A 25937-nucleotide genomic window follows, 5' to 3' on the forward strand; every position below is an offset into this window, starting at 1 on the left:
CTGGAAGAGTTGTTTTTTTCTGGGTGGTAGATAAGTTACATTTAACTTTGTAGTTTTAAAAAATTGTAATCAACATATGCTACTTTTCTATCAGGAGAAAGTCATTCTCATTTAGAACAGTGATGCCATATATAATAAACAGCAAAGAAGGAAAGTTGCATTTTCAGTTTACACCATGCTGCTCCAATCCCATTTTTAAATTAGTGACAAAACTGTTTAGAAATGACACCATAAGATGAACTTTATTTTAAAGCTCATAAGAGGCTTCACAATATCAGTTACAAACAGAATCAACGTTTCTTCCATGTTACACCTTCACATGACAATGCACTGCATAAGGAGAGATAAATTTTAAAGGTTTTGTTCTGCATGCCGCTAACACATTTCACTAGCTTTTGCTTTTAGTCACTGGATTTTTAATAATATCAAAGCAAAAAGTGATATTCTATTGGACAGAATTAATTGTAGAAAGCCCTTATGAAATCAGACTTAGTCTTGTTTATAAACATCCACACCCACACGCATGCTGAAACGGAGAGCAAAATGCAAGAAAACTACCTTGGCAGGAACAAATGCTTAAAGAGTTTCATCACAGCCCTCTTGGATACACTTTGTTTTCTCCAAAGACAAAAGTCAATTTCATCCTCAGTGATGCAAATGGTAATACTGCACAGAAGCTTAGTATGAATTCACAATTCCACAGGAATCTGAAGTTACCAAGGCAATTTTCCCTTTTAGGATCATAAAGACTACAGACTTAAGCTTTTTCTTTTTCCATATAATACACAAAATTTCTAAACATCCTTAAAAAAGAAAATATAAATAGTCTCAGTATGTCATGTAGAATCACATACTATGGCAAAAATATTTTATTAATTGAAGGACTAAGTCAGCTTAATGTCATCTAGTCCAAGTCCATATTAATGGAACTCTTCTCGTTAGGGTGACATTCTCCATTCTGATGTGGAGGCTCAGCACTGAAATTGCTTTTGCCTTCTAAGTCCTCTTCCTTTTTGTCAGCACTCGGGCCATTTGGAGTTCTTTCCAGTTTGGGTGATTCAATTTTTGGTTTGGGTTGTGTTACAACAGGTTCACAAGTGTTATTCAACTCCTAAGAAAGGAAAACAAAACTAATAATCACACTAACTCCAGTTCATTTTCAATTCCTTTCCTACATACCTGAGCCGGTATTTTTCTACCAACTCCAATTATACACATCTCAAAAAACTCCATGTGCTCAACACATTTGCCCAAAACTATAGCTTGAAGCCTGATCAAAAGAGACGTGAATATTCTTCTACGGTATGTCAGGGACTCACTAACTACTCACATATGATTAACCCATTTAGTCTCACAGCAATTATTAAAAGGTAGGAATTATCATCCCCACCTATGGAGGAGAGGTTAAGTAACTTAACCTCAGGAACAGAAAAAGTCGTGAGCAAAGAGCTGGAATTCAAGCTTACAGCCCATGACCTCAAAGGCTCATGTTAACCTTCACTGTGTTTGAATATTCTTCCAGGCAGAAAGCAGTTCCTTGGTTTTCTTCCCAACTTCCTTCAAGCCTCATGCACTCAGCAAGGCCTTCCCTGATAAAAACTGACCTGGGTCCCTCTCCACCGCCCCAAGTTTCCTAATCCCTTTTGACTCTTTTCCCCTCAGCACTTAACACAATCTGATATCCTTCCATGCTTGTTTATTGTCAAGTCCTCCTCGCACCGGCAGGTGACTTCCACAGGGGCAGTGACTTTCTTTGTACACTGACAGTTTAACTCCTAGAACAGTAACTGGCACATGGTAGGGGCTCAACAAATATATTTGTTGAACTAAATGAACAAATGAAGAAATAGAAATTTAACAGAAACTCACAAGGTATTCCACATTTTGTAATGTCGATAACAAACTCAGAAACCTGGTCTTGGGATGAGGTAAAAAGATTTAAGCAAAAATGGCTATGTTCAAGGTTCAAAGGATTGCAACCAGAATCCCTAAGAAAACACAGCAGTATACACTAGACAATGACACTCACCTTTATTTTTGCTCTAATTTCCTGAGCCCGTATGACGGGATCCTGATCGAGACTCTTTTTAGCCTGAGCGTTCATGATATTATTCATCCACTCCATCACTTCATTAACAGACTTCTCAACCTTCTTCATTTCGGACTCATCGATATGGTTATACTTCTCATCCTAAATGGAAAACCTTGGTCATTCTGTAGAATTAAGTGTATTGAACAGTAACATCTAACTTGACCCAATTTTCCATGAAGTTCACATGTACCTCTGGTCTCACACACCAAAACCCAATTTCTCATTTAGGAACGAACATTTGTTCACAATGAAGGTTCCTCGACTTGAACGCGAGCTTATAAATCTAGGGTAGCTTCCTCGCTCTCTACAGAGACTTACGTTGTCCCTAAAGTCAGCTGCTATCTTGGCGTACTGCTGCAGCCTCTGTCCTAGGTCTTCCAACAGTTTTGGCCGTTCTTCAGCTTCTTGAAACCGGACTTTAATTGGAGTGCCAATTTTCTAAAACCGAGTGTAATAAATCAGTATTTGTCATAATTATATTTTAAAAGTCTATCACCTAAAACACACGTACTGCTTTCTAGGGGGAGAGAAGGGCCTACCATTAATTCCTCCAACTTGTCGACATACGCCTGCTTAGCCTGGTCCTCTCCTTCCTCATAGAGCCAGTTCTCAGTCTCTGTGAGCAGCCTCAAAAAATTTTGATGATCCTACATACGGAACACAAGAATCAGTATTAGTGGCAATCTTACTTTAAAATAGTCAAAATAGTCGTCCTCAGAAGTGTTAAACCTCAAGTAGCTCATTTCATTTCTAGGAAGGCACTGATTAGCTGGATTCTCTTCACTGAAAAGTATCAGGGAGCAATAAACACTCCACTATTAGCGCCATAAAATATTTTACAAGACGGACTGACAGTTATTCGTAGGCTATTCTCTCTTTTACACGGGGACATTTGAAAATTTGTGGTAGAATGCTCTTATTGACTTATAATATCGTATTTCAGTAGTCCGATTTTGGACAATTTGTACACTGAAATGTGGTTATAGAATCACAGGGACTTCCCTGGTGGTCCAGCAGTTAAGACTCCACGCCTCCACTGCAGGGGGCGTGGGTTCCATCCCCGGTCAGGGAACTAAGATCCCACGTGCCTCGCAGTGCAGCCAAAAAGTAAAACAAACAAACAAACAAATAAATAAATAAATTAGGTCTCAATTAGTAACTTTCTACTCACTTCCACAACTACCCAATACTGAAAGGAAAACTAAACAAGTTGACAATTCAATCACTGATCACACAAAAAAGCCATTCCTAACAAACTCACATAAAGTATGCAGTTATACTCTAGCTTTAGGAGGTCTAGCTGGTTTGGGTCATCTCTACTTCAGAATCCCAACCATAAGAAATCCAGCTTCAGAGCTGAGAAAGAAATATATTACAAAGTAGCCTCAGGATCTCAGGACTAAAATAGACTCCCGAGTTTAAATTCTCTTAAGTTCAGAATTAATTCCGAAACCACTCTCGATTTCTAACTAGCCAATTTTTCTCCAAGGCCCATCTTTCACAAATGAGCTTCAGGGATTTGCTTAGAGCCATACTGCTCCTGGGAGCTGACAAAAGCCTAAGGGGAATACTGGTGCCTGATAAACTCTGGAATGACTGGATGAACAAGCCTTATGGGATAAAGCAATGACAGAGCAACCAAGGCACCAGAGTCATAAAAAAAAGTCTGTGGCCTTTGAAAGCAAGGATTTTCTCTTATTTATGTTTCTAGGCCACAGTAACTGTGATGTCACAGACTATGAATAAGAGTGCCGACTGGTTCTTTCTTTGAGGGTAAAAACTAAACTCATTGGGATAAACTAGAATAAAATGGCACATCACTAGTGAGCCTCTCCCTCCATGACTTTGTTTATACAACTTCTATTTCAAGCTGTTTTGTTTTCAAAGAGCTAAACTTACATAATCTAGTAGAGGTTTAAATGTCAAATTTCATATTAAACACTTCATAATGAGATTATCTGGATAAAAGCAGAGCCCTAAACATACCTGCTCACATATAAATTTTTCATATGGTCCACAGAGCTTGTCCCTGAACTCGTACACATATTCCTCCACTGCATTTTTAGCATCATTTCTCTCCTTTTCCAGTTTATCCTGCATTATCATCTTACCCTGTCAGGAAACAGAAAAGGTTAATTCCAGTCTTCTGCTACCTGTAACTATATTTTAACTATTTAGATTCTGGAGTTAACAAAATCAAGGATTATATATGAAAAAAAAAAATCAGTCTTAACAGTTATAATTTATACCTTATAAAATTCTTCCAACAATTCCTACAAAGTTCTTCATTTTCTAAATATACAGAATGAGTTTTTTTTTAAACATTATATAATAAATTACATAGCTTTCACATTTCAGATTTAATACTAAGGAAAAAACCAATCTATTGCTTTTATACAATTTTGTTTTCTTTTATGTAGTTACTTGGTTGTCTCCTACTGGGATTAATACTGACCAATGTATAACAGCCACACAATTCTGCCACCACATTTTAAAATCAAGGATAAATAAATGTACTTAGAGTCTATTTATTTACCAAATATAATATAAACGGAATAGAGTTTATTATTAAATTTCTAAATACAATGTTCCCATCTCAGTAAAGGAAAAATGAATCTCAATTATTTCATATATGTAGACTACAAAGAAGCATAATGTATTTTAACAGAAATATTTAGTGTGGCCTGAGATACCAATTGTATTGCTCCCTGGGCTAGAAGATATTAGCACCCAATTTCTTCATAAGAACTTGGGCAATCAATTTTATACCAAGCAGAATGATCTATGGTATAGATTTCTTTAATAAGGTTACAAAAATATAAACAAAACTTGCTTAAAAAAATTTAACTGAAAAAACCATTAGTTTTGGCTTCATCCTATCCCTAAAAATTGTATAAACTTATGAGATATGAGAAAGAATTATAGCCATTTATCTATTAGAAATATGCATAAAAGGGCCAAACTAAACACATTCCAAAATAAAAATATGTAAATGAAGTACTTACTTCTGTTTCAATATACATGTTAAGAAGGTCTTTCCCTAACTGCCAGACCAAGTTGGCTTCAATTGGCAGCTCAACATTCACCACCTTTATTTTGGGTTTTTTAGCTTCTGGAGGCTGGTCAACTTTCTTTTCATTAGCCTTGGGAAGAGGGGTTAAAAAAAGAAAAGAAAAAGGAGAAATTCTTAACTAATCCTTGAATAACAAAAATCTCCCTATCATACTTACTGAGGACTCAGGAAAAATTAAAATCCCTAAAATCATAAAATTGGAAGAATGTATGAGAGATCATCTAATTTTCCACCCACGCATTTTAAATCAGGGCTGCAATTGCACTTAAACATGCCACACTTCCCTTCAAGAATTCACCAGTATATTTTTCCTTTCATATTAAATTTAAATTTAATCTCTCCTGCTAAAGCTTTTCTTCATCAGTCCTTGCTTTCTAATCCCTTTAAGCAATGTCTGCGACTCCAAAAAGGCAAAAATATTATTATTAAATTACCACATCTTTAAATTATAGTCTACAATCTAATGGTAACACCAGATGGATTTTGACCAACTGCTAAGCATGTTAGGATCAACTCTATTCCTGTAATATATATATTTGAGGCCCTATATCCCAGCATTAAATGTGCTTTAATTACAATTATCACTACACTGATGAGTGCCTTTTAAAATTTCCTGAATTTGGAAATTACGTACACACACGTATATGTCTATATATATATATATATCCTTATTTCTACTATCTGCCTTTGAGTCATTATACCACTTCTCATTAGCAACTCTGCAAGGTCAAAAGATTTTAAAAAGTCTTAAAATGGAAGCCAATGGAACGATGTAGCAAATGCTAAGTTTATTTAAGTTTTTCCAAAATACGTAAATACAGGGCTAAAGAAGTATCTCCTGTGGCCTTTAATTTTCCAAGCCTTTCACAGTATTTTCATTTCCGCAGGTTCCTATAAGCACAAATGACAAAGAACGCAATTTAGGAAACTCAGCTGTAGGACAGATTAGAAGATAACCGAGGGTTATGTAACATGTACCCTGATTGGCTGAGATGGTAAAACAGGGACAAGCCCACGAGGCACAACAAGCACTGACACTGGGGAATTTCGGGGAGTTAGGAAGGATGTTAAAATTCTAGGCTCTTTATATAAGAAACTGGGACTTGAAAGAGGTTCAGTGGCTTGGCTAAAATTATAAAGACAGAGACGGGACTAGACCGCATGTTTCCCAGACTTCTGTTTCAGCGTTCCTTAGAAATCACACATCTGTGAAGTGCTGTGAGCTGCAACCCTAGCAATGATCTGGTCGGTCAGCCTGCAAGGTCCATGTCTTCTTCTTCCCTCTAGTGCACGAGAACCCCCCAATATTTTGTGCATGCTCTGGGGGCATGAAACACAGAAAGAAAAATGACACCTACACCTGGCAAAACACAGGAGTGCAACAGATATTTGGGAACCAAATGGATGACAGTCACACATATGCAGGTTAAGTCACGATAAGACTGTCTAGCCGAACAACATTAAACCAACTACTGACAAAACCAACGTATCACAAAACGGCATCCGACGTGGCACGGACGAGGAATCCTCCAAGGGGGTCTGTGGTAATGTTCCAAAGGGTTTGACGCTAGTGGTCCCACTGACAACTAAGAACATAAGATGCTAGCCAGTGTCATGCTCTAGACAGTTACTGAGGCCACTGGCCTGAGTCAGTTAATGCTCAACACTAAGTGGTGAAGGGGAGGGATGCTGAAGTTAAGGAGCCAATCACTGCAGAGAAAGCAACGCTGCTACACCATCAACACATACCTCTTTACCAGGAGAAAAAGCAGGTTTCCAGAAATCAGAATCAGGACCTGCAGCTCATGTCAGGGCCCCCAAAGGATCAATCAGGGCGTGGGAGATTAAAAACCAGAACCTTTTACCAAGTGCAACGTGCATTTGGACCCCAAGGGACAATTCTATAATTCACGTGAGGGTAAAGAACTCTGTCCTCAGAATGAGAGAAAACCAGACTACTAATGAAAGTTAACGATTTACACCCAACCCGCACAAAGAATGGAGATCTGCAAAGTGCCGATCTGGGATAGCCATGGAAACTTATTACCAGGTCATCATAATTAATTCATATAAATTTGACAGGTAATTTGAGAGGAGAAAAAAAGTTTACTAGACTACTATAGCCCGCGTTATTTATCATCGGATGAATTCAAGTGAAAACTAATCACACAGCACCAGGATGTATCTGTTTCAGGTGCTCGCAATCGCGGATACCTCTAGCACTAGAGAAGACAACAAAAGGTACGCATTCGCCTCCTGTTGCTTGGAGTGGCGGTTACTGAAGAGAAGCTTTCAGGTCTAAAAAGCAGGATACTCAGTTCCCTCAGTTGAGCTGGAGTACCTCTAACTGGTTTTAGTTGGAAAAGACAGAAAATTATCAGAAAAAAAAAAACCCTACATGGAATACGATAACCTGGTGCTTGCTCTTGAAACTGCGGATTGAATGGTATCATTAGTGATCACATGCTGCAACACTGTCTAACGGAATGAACTGGAAGAGTCACTCACTTTGTCAGCATCTGGGGTTTTGTTTTCTTCTGAGGGAAGTTCAGGTGAAGGGGGAGCCTGTGAGGATTGACGGCCATCAGTTTGTACCTGGGGCTGTGTTCCAGCTTCACTGCTGTCTTGCTGGATATTTTTCTGAAATGAAAGCCCAGGCACAAAGGGTGTAGAAAGCAGGTGCACTTGTATAAACGTTAACAGGTTACAGGGCACCGGAGGCCGTACACACTCAATTCCTGAAACCTTCACAGGCAGGGGGGAGAGATACTGATACAAGCATACAAACACAGAGTATTTGAAAACCTCTTAGATACTGTAAACCTGTAAGAAATTCTTTGAATGATAACAGTTAATGTAGTTAAACAACACAAGTAGTAAGCATTTTGACTGATATGATGACAATCAAGAACTCTCCTTCAAGAAGCTGCCATCTAGCCTTGTACAGATATTAACTCTCAAAAGCATAGGAAGCAGATTTACTCTAGGCCTCTCTCCCAGAAACAAGCTCCCCAAAACCTAATTTCACAGCGGCCATCACACATCTCGACACATCTCCATTTCAGTGAACCGAACAATTACATAAAACAGCCAACGGTCAGTTATCTGGGGGTTCACCACCTCAGTTTAGAGAGACGCAAGACCCTCTCTGTCCCCACTTTCTTTTCATGATCCAACTATTTACACCTCAAAAACTCCCAGCATAAAGAACAAATGCTACATGTTAATAGACACCTCAATCCCCAGTAAATCAGTGCTTGCTATGATCTTTTCCCATCTTTGGGAGAAGCCTGAAACATTCGAATTTAACTACTTGCTGCCCACCTGGAAGTCTCTCATGTTTTTCTTTCAGAGCTTCGAGATCCTAAGGCAGACACTGAAGTATCCAGAAGCAAGGCACTCCTGGTGTACATATATCCAAAAGGTACTGAGAGACTGGATACAACAGGCATTAGAATAATGGTGTCTGTAGCCTAATGAGAAAGTATGTGGCCCTGGTCATTTAATTCATTACACTGAAGTTCTTCTTGATGAGAACAAAACGAAGGCTCAAATGCTAATGTTCTTTAAATGTTCTAGGAACGATCATAGTTATAATACCTTCTTCACATCTGAACTGAAACACTGTAACTGCCTACACCTCTTCATTTAAACTATTTCTGATTATTACCCAGAAGTGAACTGTAACAGCTCATCTATTTGAAAGCTTCCTAGAATTCTTCTGTAGACCATGTAAAATAAAACCAGCACTCATGCTAGTGCAGTCTACATTAACGTCGTGGACAGTAACAACTTCTGTACTCCAGGCGGACACTTCACCTCCTCCCCTCCCTAACACAGCAAACCGTGTACATGAAAGCAAGTAGGTTCTAAAACGCCCAAGCCAAATTTTGCCATACGACCAAAAAATAAAACCAAAACCCCCCAAAAACCACAGCATTAATATTTGCTATGTATTCCCCTAAACAGTTCTTGTATTTAGTCTTTTTTTTCTTAATCATCAGTCGGCATTTGATTTCTCAAATGGCCTTTGTCTTTAAAAAAACAATTCAAAGAAACTTTACCCATTCTAAATTATCATATGCCAGTTCAAATAAAGCTACACAGAATTTAGTCACAGTTCACCAAACTCCACGCTGTATATTACTGTCATCTAGCAACTGCTTGTCATCATTAACCAAAATTTTAATCACAATTAAGAAAAATATATTTTAACCCTTCCCTACCCGTCTCTTAGGGCTTAGAATTAAGTCAACTATATACTCAAACTCAAAGGCTTACCCACAAACTTACCTCGGCATCTGGGTTTTCTGATGGCCTCTGATTCTGACACTCCATGTCTGCTTCGACAGAAGACACTTCGTTCTCCTCGGCTGGGATTTTCTCCACCATAGACGCTGTAGATATGGTGAAAATGCCGTGCGTATTGACTCGCACTTTGACTTTCACTCTAGATTTTTCTCCATCCTTCTGTGCCGAAACATTCTGAACTATGAAGCGGCCTAGGACAAAAAGAAACTGACAATTTCAGAACTGAATCTAAATCTATAGAGCAAAGGCTAAGAAATATTGCTATTCCAAAATCTCCCCGTTTTCTCTACCAACTGAGTTACATTTAAGCCTTTTAATGTAAATTATAAACACAACCTCTTCAAATAGACTCCTAAGTACACAGTCTACTTATCATACTTGGGATTAGTCTGAGTATGCCATAAAAGCTTCAAAGGCAAGGGCACTCTTGTGACTTTCTGTTGAACACTCCGACACAGACACTGTGTGAAGGCTGATGACAAGCTGTCCCCCCGCTGCCTCATACCCTGTTTCTCCAGGTGAGCACAACCTCGACATGGAAATCTCAAGTGTAAGGCAGAGGATATCAAGCACTTCCTGCATTTTGATTCTGTAGGGCCTTTCCTGGGAATACTGTTTTTCTGACTGAATGATCTAAACATTTTCCTATGTTTCAAATAGGAGAGGTGAGCTAAAACCTGTATCAAAGCCTGAAATTATCATACATTATAGAGCAGTTCCAGAGCAGTCCTGAATAGGAGTTCAGAGTGCTGACCCTGACCCAGACTCTCTGGGCTTGAATCCTGGCCGTGTGACCTGCTCTAAGTTACTTTATCTGTACCTTTGTGGTTTGAGGTGACAAGTGTTTTACACTGAGCACTTAAAACTATGGAACCAAGGGCTAAGTGTTAGTTATCACCTCCACCAATAGTACCGTTACTACAGAAACCGGTAAAGAAACTTCAGTAGTTTGAACCTGTTCTGTGCGGAGGACTCTATGGGATTTCACAGCCTTGGAGTTAATGTGCTGTCTACACAGACATACAGAAAGGTAGATTCATTAAGTAGGTCGGTGAAATATGTTGGGATAGACCTTCACTAATTATCAAATCACTAGGTTCAGGAAATAACTGCCGTAAGATGCAGTTAAAGAAACAGCATTGACTAAAGGGTATCCAAGAAGGCTCACAAGAGAGACATGTAAGATGGATCTTGAAGTCTGTGCAAGCTTCTCAGTTTTGGTGATAAAATGAAAAATCTGATGCCATGCTAAAGAGCTTAGATTTTATCCTCTGCACAATAGGGACTAGAATGCAGCCTGTCAAAATTTTAGTCTATATTCAATGATTTTCTTAAATTATCTATAAATAAATTCATAAAAGCTGTTTTAAAAAATAAAAACTCCCGTGTCAGAACACTTCTAGTTTTGTTTTTTGTTTTTGTTTTTTTTTGCGGTACGCGGGCCTCTCACTGCTGTGGCCTCTCCCGTTGCGGAGCACAGGCTCCGGACGTGCAGGCCCAGCGGCCATGGCTCACGGGCCCAGCCGCTCCGCGGCATGCGGGATCTTCCCAGACCGGGGCACGAACCCGTGTCCCCTGCATCGGCAGGTGGACTCTCAACCACTGCGCCACCAGGGAAGCCCCACTTTTAGTTTTAAGTAGTAAGAAAGAAAACACAACTGGCCAGGTTAGACTCCTTCAAACAATTTCATTATGAAATGGTGTGAGGCAAAGGTGAGCCCTGAAGCGATCTAGCAATACTGGCAAATTTTACCAGTATCCTGGGAAAGAGACAAGGCCATTGAAGAAGATGCCTGTAGCTCTCCCAGATTTTCAAAGTTAACTATGGGTCAAAATAGATGGATAATGTCAAACCTCCCCAGGAAAAATGTAGCAATAAAGATGTATTTTTTTAAAAAAAGATGACAGTACAAAGGTTCATCTGAGAAGTAGCTTCAATGGTTTCCAAGCCAGGTTTTAAGCAATATTCTGCAAGTAACATTTCACCCAGAGAAAAGGTTAATATTAAAAGTAGGTGATAATCCTTTAAGTATAGACTGTATCAGAAAAGGAAAAATACTCAAGTGCTCCTATATATATACACTTGAAAGCAACAGCAGCACCAGCAAGTCATTGCATCTCTATAGGCCAGTTTATTCACCAATAAAACAGAGATTTCCCCATCACCATTATCCCAAAATGAAAATGTCTTCACATGGCATCGTCCCACTCAACATTGCTAAGAACAGAAAAAATGTTTAAGTTTGCACACTGACTAAGTCAAGTCTTCAAAAGAGTAATTACAATGAATTGCTTACCTATTTTTGCTTCTGGATATGGAACTCCTTGAGGATCAGAATAGAAAGCTTCCAGCTCAAAAGGCCCACTTCTCAAGAAGGTGAGAACTTTGGAGAAAGGAGCAGCATGGTTTCTACTGAACACTTCATGGACGCTAAGAGGAAACAAAGGCATTCAGCTCAGGTGTTCAAGCTCACTGTGCTATGCAAACAGAATAAACACGTTCTAAGAGCTGTATCAATCCCATCTCACCATTTATAACTCAAAATGAGAGAAATATTTTGGTAAGTCTGGTTGTTGAAAGATCCCAGTTAATCAAACACTCTACCATGAAACTCATTTGCTAATTTTTCTTTACATTAAAATAAAGTATCTGAAAGTTATTTTCTCCTACATACCCTTCAGCATCTTCTGAATCGTGACTCCAGACCAGAGATATTGGAAAAGGAACTGCATCAGTGACGGAAAATTCTCTAACTTTAAATGCTGGGGAAAGGATTGCACACTTCAAAAAAAAAAAAAAAAATTATCATGAGCACATGAAAATTTTCACTCAGCTTTTAATATAAAAGTCAATTCAAGCCCACCTGCCACAACTAAGGAGCCGGTGAGGCACAACTAAGGAGCCCACCTGCCGCAACTAACACCCGGCACAACCAAATAAATAAATATTAAAAAAGAAAAAAATCAGTTCAAATAGAATGGGTAAGTTTAAATTCAAATTCGAAATTGCTTACAGTGTATGTGTCTTAAGCATAAGTGATTTACCATCTAAATACTATGGCAATCACTAGATATAAAGATAAACAGTACAATGAATCTTAGGCTAGCAACTGTTAATTAGTAACAAGTTTCACAGGGGCTGAGGAAAAAACACTGGTCTTTCCAGAAATGCCCTGCTGATAGCAATTTTAATTACAAGCTGTATCACTTTGGAATGTGTATATACATCCAAACAGCTCTGTCCACATTGCCTTTCAAATGTCTAAGACTGAAAAAGGGTAGAACCAAAATGTTCCTATTTTCAAGTAATTTTAGGAATGAAGGAAGTGATGGTCAATTCAAATTTAGGGTAGACAACACCCAGCAGACCAACCAGCGGATTTAGACTTGTCACATAAAAATGACTAAATAGATGACTGAACTAAAAGTCAATAAATCTCTGACTCTGTCAATAGCACAGGATTCTTCAAAAGAGAAGCCAAAATAAGCTCTACTTCTAAAGAAACTATAAACTTCCGAAGTTCTGGGGAATTAGAGTTAGTGAAGGAGGCACACTCCATTGTCAAGGAAGAAGCAAAAACAAAACCCCCACAAAACATGACGAATCTTGATGACGCAATGGATTACAGGCAATAGTCAGCATCTACATGTTCTTTTTTAAAAGTTTTACACAGTAGTCAGTCTAAATACTTTTCTGTAAAGAATCTACTGCTTTGTATTAAAAAAACTGTGCTAACTAGATCAAATTTAAACAAATTAACTTTAAACTTCAGTTAAAACTACTCAGATTTGACTATAATATCCTGAATATAAACCAATACTAATTTTTTTTTATCAGTAACTTCTAGATTTTGTGCTTTTACTTTGCCAAACTTCAGGCCTCTGAGCTGCCTCCTTATTGGATAAGCTACAATCAGTTTGGAGGGGGAACAGCTATTTCATCAAACCACCTGTTAGCTAATACTCTTAACCCTGCAGACTTTCCCCACATCAATTCCTTATTGCACCAGGCTGCCGTTCCCCTGACCTCCTCGGTGCTCTGTGACAACCGTCACCACCTCACAGCTACTTTGCGCTCCACAGCTGTGTTATCTATGATCCCCTCAGAATCATGCCTGTTCCTAATCCCCAGCTTGAGAAACACTAGCTCTGTAGTTCTTTTAATCTTAAACTTCCTAAACCTTCCAATACTTGGAAGCAGATCCTGTGTCCCCAAGGCCTCACCGATTTATGGAAATGTAAGTAACCTCCTTGTGGTGTCTATAACTGGGCACTGGGCTCTGCTTTCTCTGTGACCCCACCTTGATGAATGAAGTAAAGCAGAAATGGTTCAAGGAATGAGCCCCCAGAGGGAGAAGGGCTGAGAAGGCAGTACCTGTAGTGCACACCCTCTGGCCACTGCTTCATCTGCGTTGAGCGTCGTGCTCGTATCTTTTCCAAAGAATTTGGCAATTTTTTCTTTCACGGCTGGGATTCGTGTAGTGCCTCCAACTACCTCCACAGCACTCACATCTTCTACTTTGAGCTGAGTTTGTTCCAGCAATGAATAAAGGGGAACTTCTATCTTTTGCAGGAGCTCAGCACAGAGTTCTTCAAACTGTGACCTTGGCAATTAAGAGGAAAACTTCAGAAATCTTTAGAAAACTTACCTTAAGGCCAATATCCTGTCCTATTTTTTAAAAAATAAGTCTTATCAACCCAACATTTTCCCTCAGACACCCTGAACTCCACATGGGCCAAGTTCAACCATACTGTAATTTGTAACTTTTCTTTTTCAAAAAATATACAAAACAGATGCAGAAAGGGCATGAGGAGAAAATCAATTCGACCGGTATTACTAGAAGAAATCACTTTTATATTAAGATTTCCATTTTACTCCTTAATGTTTGAGGTGATCCCGTTTTCATTACTTTGAATATTTCCATTCTCTTCAAAATATTTCTGCAAAATATTCTGTGAAACCATTACTGAATTACTGGCCCAGAAATACTAAAAAGTGAAAAATACCCAAAAGACTTCACTACGAGGGCATTGAGCACAGATCTTCCTAAAAACCCTCTTTGCAGAAGCAACCCTAGTTCTAATGACGTTGACAGTCTTTCCAGCAGATACGGTACAATCCTGAAATGTGGGCCAAGACTCACAACACCACAGCTAGAACTGACAGGTGGACTACAGTTTCAGCAAGAAGTTCCTTCTTTAATCTGTCAGAATTCAAGACACACCTGTTCATCTTTCCCGAAACATCTTTGTCATTCATAAAGCACTCGATATTCAGCGGTAGGTCCGTGCTGTTAGAGCTCATTAGCTTCTTCAATTTTTCACACTCCTGATACAGACGAAGGAGTGTTCGAATTTTGGATTTTGCGTCCAACTTGTACTTAGTTTTAAATTCTGCACAAAAATGTTCCACTAACTTTGCATCAAAGTTTTTTCCTCCTAAGAAAGGATCAAAAGCTGTTCCCAGTACCTAATTCAGTTAAAACAACAAATAATCTGGTTACTTCAATCGTATTTGCAACTGGAATCTTAAATATCGCTATGCAAACAACCAAAGACTCCTAGGCTCAAAATTTCTATTTAAACTACAACATGAAATCCAAGTCAGTCAGGAGACATGTAACTACAAAATCCAAACGAAATGTTAAGTCTCTAAGACATCTTTAATTTTAATGATTACATAGAAGATAACCTTAAAAAGCTTTTCTTTCCTGAGCAAGAACAATGAAAGAGTACCTAAAACAATTACATCGTCTTTATGGAGGACCAACCTGAGCAACAACTCTTAGTTAATATCTTTACCCAAAACTCTTCATTACCTAGAAGAGCACAATCAAGAAGCTCAGTAGCCTAAAGTAATGACAATTGTCACACATTTAATATTTGGGTCACTTATTTCTGATTTATGACTTTACCTTCAATTTTCCCTTGTTAAAGGCACAGGCAGACACTTGAAAAGCTGAATGTCCCATATCAACAAAAACCACTACTCGAGGTTTCTCATCCAGGCCTGGGAGATCCTGCTTATAAATTCCATAATTCAAAGCAACTAAAAAAAAAAATGAGTATGTTTCAATTCTTTGGTTCACATTTTCTTAGGAATTTCATTGTTACCAATATAATCACACGTGCAGGAAACCTGACTGTACTTCCATTAATTAAAGGTGAACATATTTCTTTTATATCTGACTTCATACTTTGTCCCTTTTTGATTTTAGAACAATGTTCTGTCACTTTTAAACATATGGAGAGATGTGACAGAGAAGACATACGTGATGCAGGAACAGTGGCATGTAAACCACATGTAACCACACACAGACCACAGCAGACGCATGACACAATACTTACATTTTTTTTTTTTTTTTTTTTTTTTTTTCTTTTTGCGGTACGCGGGCCTCTCACTGTTGTGGCCTCTCCCGTTGCGGAGCACAGGCTCCGGATGCGCAGGCCCAGCGGCCATGGCTCACGGGCCCAGCCGCTCCGCGGCATATGGGATCCTCCCAGACCGGGGCACGAACCCGTATCCCCTGCATCGGCAGGCGGACTCTCAACCACTGCGCCACCAGGGAGGCCCCACAATACTTACATTTTAACCACAACCTGCTAGGAGACTGCTTACCCCCCAAAATTAAGAATTTAATATATAACGACAGCAACTGCATTTCCTGCCAATTAGATTCAAGGCACATAACTCATCTATCTTAAGTAGTGTGTGTTAGCTTTTTCGGAATTTTGAAACCACTGTATTTCTAAATATCTATACTTAAGAACACACCTTTATCAATACTTTTAAGAGTTCTTAAAGCATCTATTAAAAACATACTAAACAAAGTCTTATTTGCTTTGCCTGAATACACTACATTGTAAACGACTTTGAGTGCATCTGTATCACAAGAAACTGATACAAGGTCTAAGAGGAGATAAGTGAGTGCCCTGCTCTCCACTATATCCATTCCTACCAAGGTGCCTGGCAAACCGTGCAGCTTAAATCAATATCTGATGTAAGATGAATGATCAATTCCTAACCACATACACTCGGGAAGCCTATAAGGGAAAAAAAAACTTAAGCTAAATCGACAGTCAAGGTAGTTCTAAAAGCCAAAATCATGAGGTTTTGGGAGAACTTGTTTCTTAACTATAAAAACAAGGTAAGGAAATAAAAAACTAAATCCAATACAACTAATTTAAAGGATTAAAAAATTTACATATGAGAATTTCCTAATGAAAACAGATTCATATATTTGACAAAGTGCCAACTTCTCACTAAAACAAGCATCTGAAAGGCTAGAAGTTTTGCTTTCAAACCTAACACGTTTTTTAATAGGCTGTGTTTCTACACCTACATGAAAGTGTTTAATAACAGGACCTGGTGTGTCTCAACTTTAGTTTCGAAAGTATGTTAACTGCTACACAAAAACAGTTTTTTTCTTACCAGCTGTCATGTCGTTCATGAGTCTCAAGCAGTTTAAGCCAACAATTTGTGCAGCATCTAAGACAGATCGCCTCTCAGCATCTGTGAAGAAAGAAGGGACCTGCAAACAAGGGGAAGAATTTTAACTTACCTAGAACACACGAAATAAAACACACAAATCCCTCACAACCATCTGTAACCAATTCACAACAGTCCAGCTAAATAAGTGCCTAGCCAAGTCACAAAACACAAAAAGAATGGCAAGTTCTTTAACTTTCAGAAACAGTAACTACTTTTGAAGAGATTGCCCTAAAATTATAAGTATCAAATTTATTATAACCAAACGTTAACCTGAAATAAAAACTAATCAGGAATATTCATAAGACATCAACAGTTACTTAAATCTAACAAAAAGCTTTAAATTTAAGAGGATGAAATACTATTTCCAAACGAGTCTTAAATTTCTACTGACATTTGGAAATTACTCTGCTATGTCAACATTAAATGTAATTAAACTATAAAGACTACAGGAACTTAAAGATAATACAGCTATTTCTAGCCTCTGCCCTTTAGTTTGCTGTTCGCTGGTTTTAAGCATTAATCGTTGGGATACCTTCTAACTCAGTAAACCTGTTAAGATCACAAAAACGAAACTTTTTTGTCAAAGCCTGTTGATTTTTCTAAGAGGAAGAAGAACAAAATCAGCTCAAGGGATAAAGTTTCTTACGGTGTTGTCTGCTAGCTAGATGAATTCTTTTGATTGCTTTCTAGGACAGCACCTTAACTGGCACATTCTTCCAGAGGAGCGTCTAACAATACATTCATATCATCACTTAACTGGAAGGTACCTAAGGGAAAACTTGCTACAGTGGCTTTCGCATTTTCTCCCCAAGTTACCTATAAATGCTTCCGAGAGAGGGACAAGAGCAAAGGTGGGTCTCTGCTCACCTTTCAGATCAGAACGCCTTTGGTTTTCCGTATTAGGTTATTTAAAGAGGGGGTGGAGAGGAAGGAAGGACCACTGACGTGTAACTTAACTCTTTAACTTTACCAGAGATTAACAGCATTTCTCCAAGCAATACCCAGACATTCCTTTAGGAGAACACCTTCTGTCTTGCAAGAGAAATTTCAGCCTTTCTGCCTCTCTTCTTGCAATATCCCAGGATGCACTGCCATAAAGGCTTCTGACAGGTCTGGACAGGCCACCCTGCCAAATAAAAGATGACTTTTCCCCATAGCACAAATTCTCCAGAGAATAATAACGTTGTAGAGGGTGAAAATTGGTACATAAGGACAAAAAAATATTTAGCTACTTACAATGGCTTGTGGCTGTCTAAAGGGCCACAGTACAGAAACGGATATACACTAAATCTGTACTACTAAACTTTCATGTGGGAGAGGTGATTAGGTATAAAATGTACGTAAAGGATCCTTGGGGCAGGGGAAGTGACACCCTGTCCTATACAGGCAGTATAGCCTGGCTGCAATCTCCAGCTCACGGTAACAGCTGTTCTGAGACACCGGCTAGGTAGAAAAGAGATAGCGGGAGAGATTAGAGTAGCTCTCTTAATTAACTTTTAACTACTTAGAAGAGAAAAAAGAGAACTAAGTCTTCAAAAGAAGAAGAAAGGCCTCTCTTTTTCCTTGTTTCTCTAACCTCAATAACTAACACCTAATCTTATTTTAATGTATACACTTTCCTCCAGATCAAATCTTTACCTATAAATCAACTAACATCATATTTCCTAATCCCTTACATAAACGAGGGAGTGTTAATAAACCTTAATGTAAAAAAAAAAAAATGACTTTTGTCCATTGCAAATACTCCTTAATAACCTAATTATCAACTGTCCATTGAAAGTAGCGGGCTTGCCAATGCTAAAAAAAAACCTAGGTTTTGTCACTACTGGTAGGTTACATTTTAAAACTACTTATCACCAAGAACCAACTCACTGGTTCTCATGTGTGGATAAAATTCTGAAAAGCTCTCGTGTAAGTATACAATTGTCTCTCAATACATCAACTAACTTCAGAATATCCTCCAATTCGACCAATCAGTCTGTATTTTCAAAAAGCCTGACAGGAGATATTGACATGTAACACCACTCAAAAACCTTTGCAACTTCTGGCTAAAATTACCACTCAAACCTACTACGCAATGCTGCTGAACGCTATGGTATAGAGTGCAGCAGGATTCTGATCTCTAGTAGTAGGACAGCTTTCACACATTCAATACTAAAAAGTAACACGAAAAAGGCAAATTAAAATAAAACACACTGCCTTGCTGAACTCTACTTACTGAAATAACACAATCTGTTACTGGCTTCTTGAGGTTGTTTTCAGCAGTTTCCTTTAACTTCGTCAACAGCATGGCTGTTATCTGTTCCACACTAAACAGATGTTCTTCCTCCATGTACATTACCTGTATTGAGGAAAGAAAATGCTTTAAATATTGTAGTCCTAGAAGTTACATGCTAATAATATTAACTGACAAACATTCTTACACATTCTCTTCCAGAAAACCTTTACTGTTATAACTGTTTAGAAAAGAAGGAAAGGAAAGGTAAAAGGAAGGGAAAAAGGGAAAGGAAAGCAAAGCAAAGAAAAAAAGGAAGAAAGATTCTTCCCCAGAGATGAAGAGAAAAAAAAGCTGGGGCAGATTTTTTCCCCTATCCAAAGTACTAGTCAAAGTATTATAGAAGATAGTCAATTTCCACTCTAACTGAAGAGATGAATCACTGGGATAAATATTCTTTTGTGTAGATCATAAGACAGGAATGCCTCTGTAGTTTAAAAAAAGATATCTGGTTGTATTACACTGTAGCTCTCCAAACAACTGCAAATGAGCTGCATTGGAACAGACTTTTGTTTGATACGACAACATAATTTAGATTTCTTTAAACACCATGAATTCTAAACCTTATCATTGTCGAGACGTTATGAGAAACACAAATTAAGTTACAGCAGTATATACCATTGGAATAATTTTCAAGGACGATTTAAACATAAACCTATAGTTTAAGAGAGACGAGATAAAAAATAAAAGACCACCTTGTCCAAATAAGGAAACTGAGTTACATATTTATTAAGAATTAAGTACTTTTCTCTGTAGATGAATTAAACAGTTTCCTAGTAAGGAATCTAAGATTGCTCGATTATATTACCTTTATTCCAACTCCACCATTTTTCATTGGAACCAGATCATAACTTAAGTTTTCTTTCTCCTTTTGAATGAAGGGGTCATTGAATGCTCGGCCATGAAACCTCTTGAAATTAGACACTGTATTGTTTGCATGAGTGATTTGCTGCAAAAAAAAAAAAAAAAAAAACACTGAGATTTAAATTTTTTTCTAATTTCAACACCTATTAGTACTTACAGCAATTAAAAAGAAAGTCACTTGTACAACTCAAATCAGAGGGATATAAGTAACCTTCCCCAGAGCCCTGACTTTCTCCATCAATGAATGGACTTTATTCTTTCTCCTTTTCCTACAGAAATGCCAGGAGGGAGGCAGTGAGAGGGATACACACAGGCTTCAAAGTCTGCAAGATAAACTCAGATAGTGAAACTATCCCTGGAGCTCTGAACAAACCCCAAGAACTGTATATATCACTTTATTTCATTCCTTTTCTCCCACTACAGTTGTTTTATACCTAATGAAAAAATGAAAAAGGATATCTAGAAGCACTATAGCCTGGTCACATTTTTTTTAAAAAGGAGTTAATTGTTACAGTAGTCTATTTGTTGAGTCGCTAAGTGGCCAGGATAAGTACTTTGTGCCACAAAATATACTGATTGCTACTTTCCCTATCAATAGCATGGAATGTTAATTATCTATACCAAAAAGCAGAAAACGCAAGGGTAATTCAAAAAGTTTCTATATGAGGTAATGCTTTCAACTGCACGTACATATTTTTGATGATTAGGCTCTGGATATACAAGTCCCACTTCATAGCATATTTCACTCAAAGATGTCAGCAGTGGGAACCTTATTTAAAACACAAAAATAATTAAAAGATGAAAAACAAAGACTTCTAAAGTTATTAGTTTGAAAATACCAAAACAGTTTTACTGTGTACTTCTTTCTCTGATCTACTTCTTTTAAAGAGAAAAATATAGCTTGGCAACACTAGTTTTCAAATAATATGGAATATTTCAAACGATGTTTAAGTACTAAAATTCCTTGCGATTCTAAAACCGAGATGACGTATGTCTAGTAATCTACAGGCTAGATCTAAGCCTCAACAGATTTTCCTCACATGACCACAAAAATGCAGTGGGATCCCAGGTCCAGGACATCAGTCTTCTCAACGGCCACATCTGGGGAGGTTGTTACTTCACTAGTGTCTCTCCCCTTTGGGTAGGGTACTTTGAGTGGGCATGCCCATTTCTCCTCCCTGCTTTGTTTTTTTGCTCTTTTGTTCCTCTCGTCCAACTAGCCATAATATAGTACTCCAAGGTTTAGAGTTTTCTTTTTTTAGCAATACTATTTTCTGTATTAAGAGAATTTTTTCAACTTTTTTTTAAACTAAATAAATCAACATGTAACATTGTGTAAGCTGAAGGTGTACAGTGTATGTTACTTTGATACGTTTACATATTGTAACAGGCCTGCTTTCAGTCCCTTTCTTAAAAGCCTCTCACAAAAGGGATTTTCGTATTTCATATTTATTTTTTTTCTCCTCAGTCCCCAAAGTTCAAGTTATAATGTGAGTCCTAAAGGGAGCCACATAGGTAAATTTTCAAGTTCCATTAATACGTAAAATTCCAATAACTTATTTAGCCTAATTCATCTAAAATATTGTCATTTCAACATGTACTTGACGTAAAAAATTGATGAGATTGTTTATTTCATTTTAAGCCTTCAAAATCACATATATTTTATACTTCACATTTTAATTCAGATTAGGCACATTTCAAGTGCTCAAGAGCCACATGTAATAGCTACTCTACAGGACAGCACAGGCCTAGACAACAAGTTCTCCTCGTACTACCTTAATTATTAAGTAACCTGAAAACACTTTTAAACACAGAGCTTCTTAGAAGTTCCTTCTATAAAAGGAAGCTTTAACTCTTAAATGAGTATCATGAGAAACTTCACATGAAAGAACTTCATGTGTCTCGTTTTTAAGTTTTAAAAATTAGATACATTAGAAGGTAGGAAAGTTATTAAAAATTAAAGTTGGAAAATTAGGAAGTTAAAGATCTTATTCAATAAAACAAAAGGAAGAGAACAGAAAAAAATAAGTATCTAAGGGCTCATAAGGAATATCTGCATTACAATTCTAAAACTCAAAAATAGATAGGCTTAGGTATTTCATATTTTTGTATGTCTCTGAGACTTCGCTTTTAAAACTTCTCTCTTAAAAAATGATCAGAATCCTCTTAAAGAACATACCTGATTTTTGGCTGCAACTCCAATTGTTCTGTTTTTTGATCCAAATGATATGACTGATCTAGAAGAAATTTTTAAAAACATGTTTTACAAATGTTAAAAAGCATAAATGTGGAGGTTTTTTAACTGACAAGAGGAAAATTCTAACATAAGTTTCCTACCCCAAAAAAGGAAAAAAAATATCCTACCCATTCTGGGGAAAGGGGGCACAGTACAGCACAATTTTGGACTCCAAAGCTTTGGTCAGCTGCTTAATTGCTCCTCTGAGAATCCAATCTAGGCGGCAGCTGCACCCCACCCTGGCCCCCACTCCCGTCTGCTCAAGGCTCAGAGGACATTTTCCAGTACTGCAAGCACCAGCATAATTCTCCAGGCCCCAATTATTAGCAAGTGGACATTAACTCTGAAAATGCTTTGAATAGTTAGAGTATTATTAACTTGGTCCTAGCCACGATTAACAAAATATGGTGTAACTACTTCGCAGTTACCAACTCCATACAAATCTAAACGTCACTATCCTACCTACTGCTGCTCTGATATACCATCTGACTCGTTATGATCAAAGGTTTTTAGATAAACGGAAACAAGTGGGCCTAAGTTATGCTTCCGGAGTTTAAAAGCACAAAAGAGAGTCCTATACAGAAGACTCTACTTGAGGAAGCCAAGTAAAAATGATGCCGAGCAAGTACCACAACAGAACCAAGTATAAATGCTGAGCAAAAGGACTGAATAATCAGTTACATTTTAAGTCAGCTCTGAAGAGATGAAGTGACTTGTAACTGTTAAACAGCCTTCTGAGCAATGGAAATAGAATGGTAGCACAGAGCAGAGAGAAGCACAATAAAGTCTTGTCAGAAGGATGAAAGTGAATTAGGTTTTAGATTACAGGGCAGGTAGGAATAATGGTGTGATATGAGCAAAACGGGAATACACTGAAGGCATTAAATATCAAGCTGAATCAAATTTAAACTTGCTATAACAGAGACATCTTAGACCTAGATTATCTGAGCAGGTGCTAAATAGCATCTTAACAGCCAGAGAACTGTTGGAGCAAAGGCTAGAGCTTTAAAATACCTTCCAAAAACAGAATATCACTCCAAGCTCAGAGTAAACATATAGTTGCAGAACGAATTTACTCATTTTCCAAGAAGAGAATCAAATTAATTATACTAAACAGAAATTAATAGTAGCCAATGCAGTTAAGTCAAACAACTATTATATAAAAAATATTAAGGGAAACTCCAGTACTGCCCTTGGTTTACATTTTTGAGACACACCTGTCATCTTTAGTTTCACAGTGGTCACTATAGCCACATACATAATCTCTCTCTACTCTCCCTTCAACAACTCTTCTTCCTTTTACTGGACCAAAGAGAACAAAGATGTAAACTGCACCTAAGCATGAAAACCTGAGATACTATCTTCTTTCTTACTATACTCCGATCAGAGCCCTTTACACAGCTAAACTAAAAGACTGTAGCTTTATAAAGAGGTTGATGCACGAGATGCTCAGTGAATAGCAGTCTTCCCAATGCTACTGATACTGTCAATGTTTGGTTATTTTCTCACTTCTGTTCACTTTCATAAATGTTCATCTGCACTCAAATAGTGATATAAGCCCAGTCATTTCACCTTTGGGCTCGATGTTTCATTCTATGATTTTTATCTTGGGATTAAGGCACTTAAAAATAAATACCTACACCATTTTCCCTGAGAAGTAAGCAGTTGTTTTTATCAATGTACATGCAGGCATGTTTGCGTACAATATATTGAGAAATTAAGACTCCCCTCCAAAAAAGTTGCTTATTAAAATGTTACCCTTTGCCCACCCCATGCTGCTGTAGAGTATACCATTTAATTCAGTGACAACATCCATCCTCTAGAGGAGTTCTAGCACAAGTGTGCAATTTTTCTTTTCTCTCCTTATTTAAGCCGTTCAAAATTAAAGAAATTAGAACACGATTTAGGATTCCTCTTTAACGGCTTTCATAAAACGAGAAAAAAAGGCCGTTTACATCTTTCACAAATGATCCAAGAGTGAGCAAGAAAAGGTAGATTCATCATCAAAGGAGTGATTCTGTGGTCGCTAACTACAATCCGCCCGCTCCCTGCACAAGAAGCAGCATACGAGCTCTGGAAGCTTCCAGCTCATTTCGAGATTCACAATGCGGAAGAAAAAGCTCGGCAGCCCCAGCTCTGCGGTGCGCAAAGACATGCTCGGAGGGAGGGGGACGAGCTGGGGGCGGCTCGGCCAGCTCAGAGAAGCCGGGTGGGGACACGGGGGCGGCCGTGCAAGTAGCTGGCTGAAGCTTCTTGCCAAGAAAAGGGAGCGAAGTCTCGGTCTTGGCCGCAGACCGCCCCCCAGGAGGGAGCCCGCCAGAAGGGACGACCCCGGGGGACTCGACTCCCGGGCTTCTCTTGGCCCCTCGAATCCCAAAGCCCCCTCCCCTACCCGGCGGCTGAGCCGCCGGCATCCCGACCCCACGGAGGGCGCACCGCTCCCCACATCGCCCTTCCTTCGCCCCGGCGCTCCGCGGCCAGCCGCAAACCTGGGGTCCCCGGGATCCGCAGTCCCCGCCGGCTTGCTGCCCTCGCCCCAGAACCTCCCCCCAGCGCCCCCGCAGGCTCCCACTTACGGGGTGCACCGGTCGCTGAACTCATTGGCGATGGTCTCGATGCCCCCGGCCCGGGCCACCGCGATGTAGCAGCTCTGCGAGCCCACGTCCAGCCCCACCACCGACATGGCCGGCTCTCGGTCCGCCTCCGCTTCGGGTCGGTCTGTGTCCTCCGGCCGCTGCTTCCTGCCCCGGCCGCGCGCGGCTCCCGGGGGGTCCGGTCCTGTCACGCGGACGGACACACGGACGGTCTGCCGGTCTGGCGCCGCCGGATTCCTGGAGACAGTGGCGGCTCGCAGAGGAGTAACCACGGGAGAAAGCTGCGCTCGGTATCCGCAGGTCGTTCCGCAGTTCGGGCTGCCTGCCTGGATCTTCACCCGCTCGCTCACCAGCGCGCCGCTGAACTACCGACCGGCAAGAGAAGGTCCCAGCGTCTCAGCCTTATGTATCGTACTGATCGGAACTTTCCAGAATCTGCGGCATTTACTCACCGGCGCCTCCACCGGCCCCTCCACGTGCCACTTCCGCTTCCTTCTTCTCGAGCCTTCTCGAAAGATTCCACCCAATGGGTGGCTGGACCCTCTGGGGACGGCCGCCGTTGCTATGGCAACAGGACAACCCTTCCGACGCTATTGGCTCAAGCTGGCCAAGCTGACCCGCCTTACTCCCCGCCCGCCCTAGCCTCAGGCTGTTTGCTGTCTTAATAAAACGGGCAACGAAGAATGACTCAAAAAATCGTAATCTTCGTTATTTACTAGTGGGCGATGGTATCTGACCCTTAGACTCGAAGAAGCTGGGCGGGTGGAGAAACACCCCACTCCTGCAGAAACGCGAGACTCCCCCGGACGCCAGAGAGGTCGGCCCGCTGTCAGGAGAGCGTGTCGGGAACCGTAGTTCGACTGGGAGACCGTGTCGCCTTGCATGCTGGGACGTGTAGTCCCGGTCGCAGTGCGGACTGGGAGCCGGCTTTGTCTTGGGGCACTCGCGGGAGAGGGGGCGCTTCCCTTCATCGCTTTTCGCTCGTTTTCCAGTCACAGCG

General features: G+C 39.5%; 1 protein-coding gene across 2 annotated transcripts; it reads right to left on the reverse strand.

The window, feature by feature from the left end:
* Positions 1-215: 215 nt before the first annotated feature.
* On the reverse strand, positions 216-25382 carry HSPH1 (heat shock protein family H (Hsp110) member 1). Of its 2 annotated transcripts, XM_081214879.1 has the most exons (19): positions 24920-25382; positions 22287-22344; positions 20798-20876; positions 20052-20192; positions 19187-19309; positions 16909-17008; positions 15392-15525; positions 14702-14946; positions 13852-14080; positions 12152-12258; positions 11774-11907; positions 9459-9667; positions 7674-7805; positions 5098-5235; positions 4079-4204; positions 2632-2739; positions 2411-2530; positions 2030-2191; positions 216-1111 (listed from the first exon to the last, which is right to left on the reverse strand). In XM_081214879.1, the coding sequence occupies exons 1-19, from the start codon at positions 24942-24944 to the stop codon at positions 905-907; spliced, it is 2577 nt and encodes an 858-aa protein (XP_081071005.1). In that variant the 5' UTR covers positions 24945-25382; the 3' UTR covers positions 216-904. The 2 variants fall into 2 exon arrangements, with proteins under 2 accessions (XP_081071005.1, XP_081071004.1); XM_081214878.1 differs by lacking the exon at positions 20798-20876.
* Positions 25383-25937: the final 555 nt, after the last annotated feature.

Source organism: Mesoplodon bidens, assembly GCF_964165515.1.
Source record: "Mesoplodon bidens genome assembly, chromosome: 17".
Lineage (NCBI taxonomy): Eukaryota > Metazoa > Chordata > Mammalia > Artiodactyla > Ziphiidae > Mesoplodon > Mesoplodon bidens.

Bases quoted from the DNA above. Each gene is read 5' to 3' on its own strand.
- HSPH1 (XM_081214878.1), bottom strand. From the start codon at position 25,026: ATGTCGGTGGTGGGGCTGGACGTGGGCTCGCAGAGCTGCTACATCGCG. The intron at 17,009-19,186 runs GTAAGTAGAGTT...CCTTGTTTGCAG, and splicing joins TAACAGATTGTGTTATTTCA to GTCCCTTCTTTCTTCACAGA. The intron at 14,081-14,701 runs GTGTGTCTTGAA...TTAATTGCCAAG, and splicing joins GTTTCGGGAAAGATGAACAG to GTCACAGTTTGAAGAACTCT.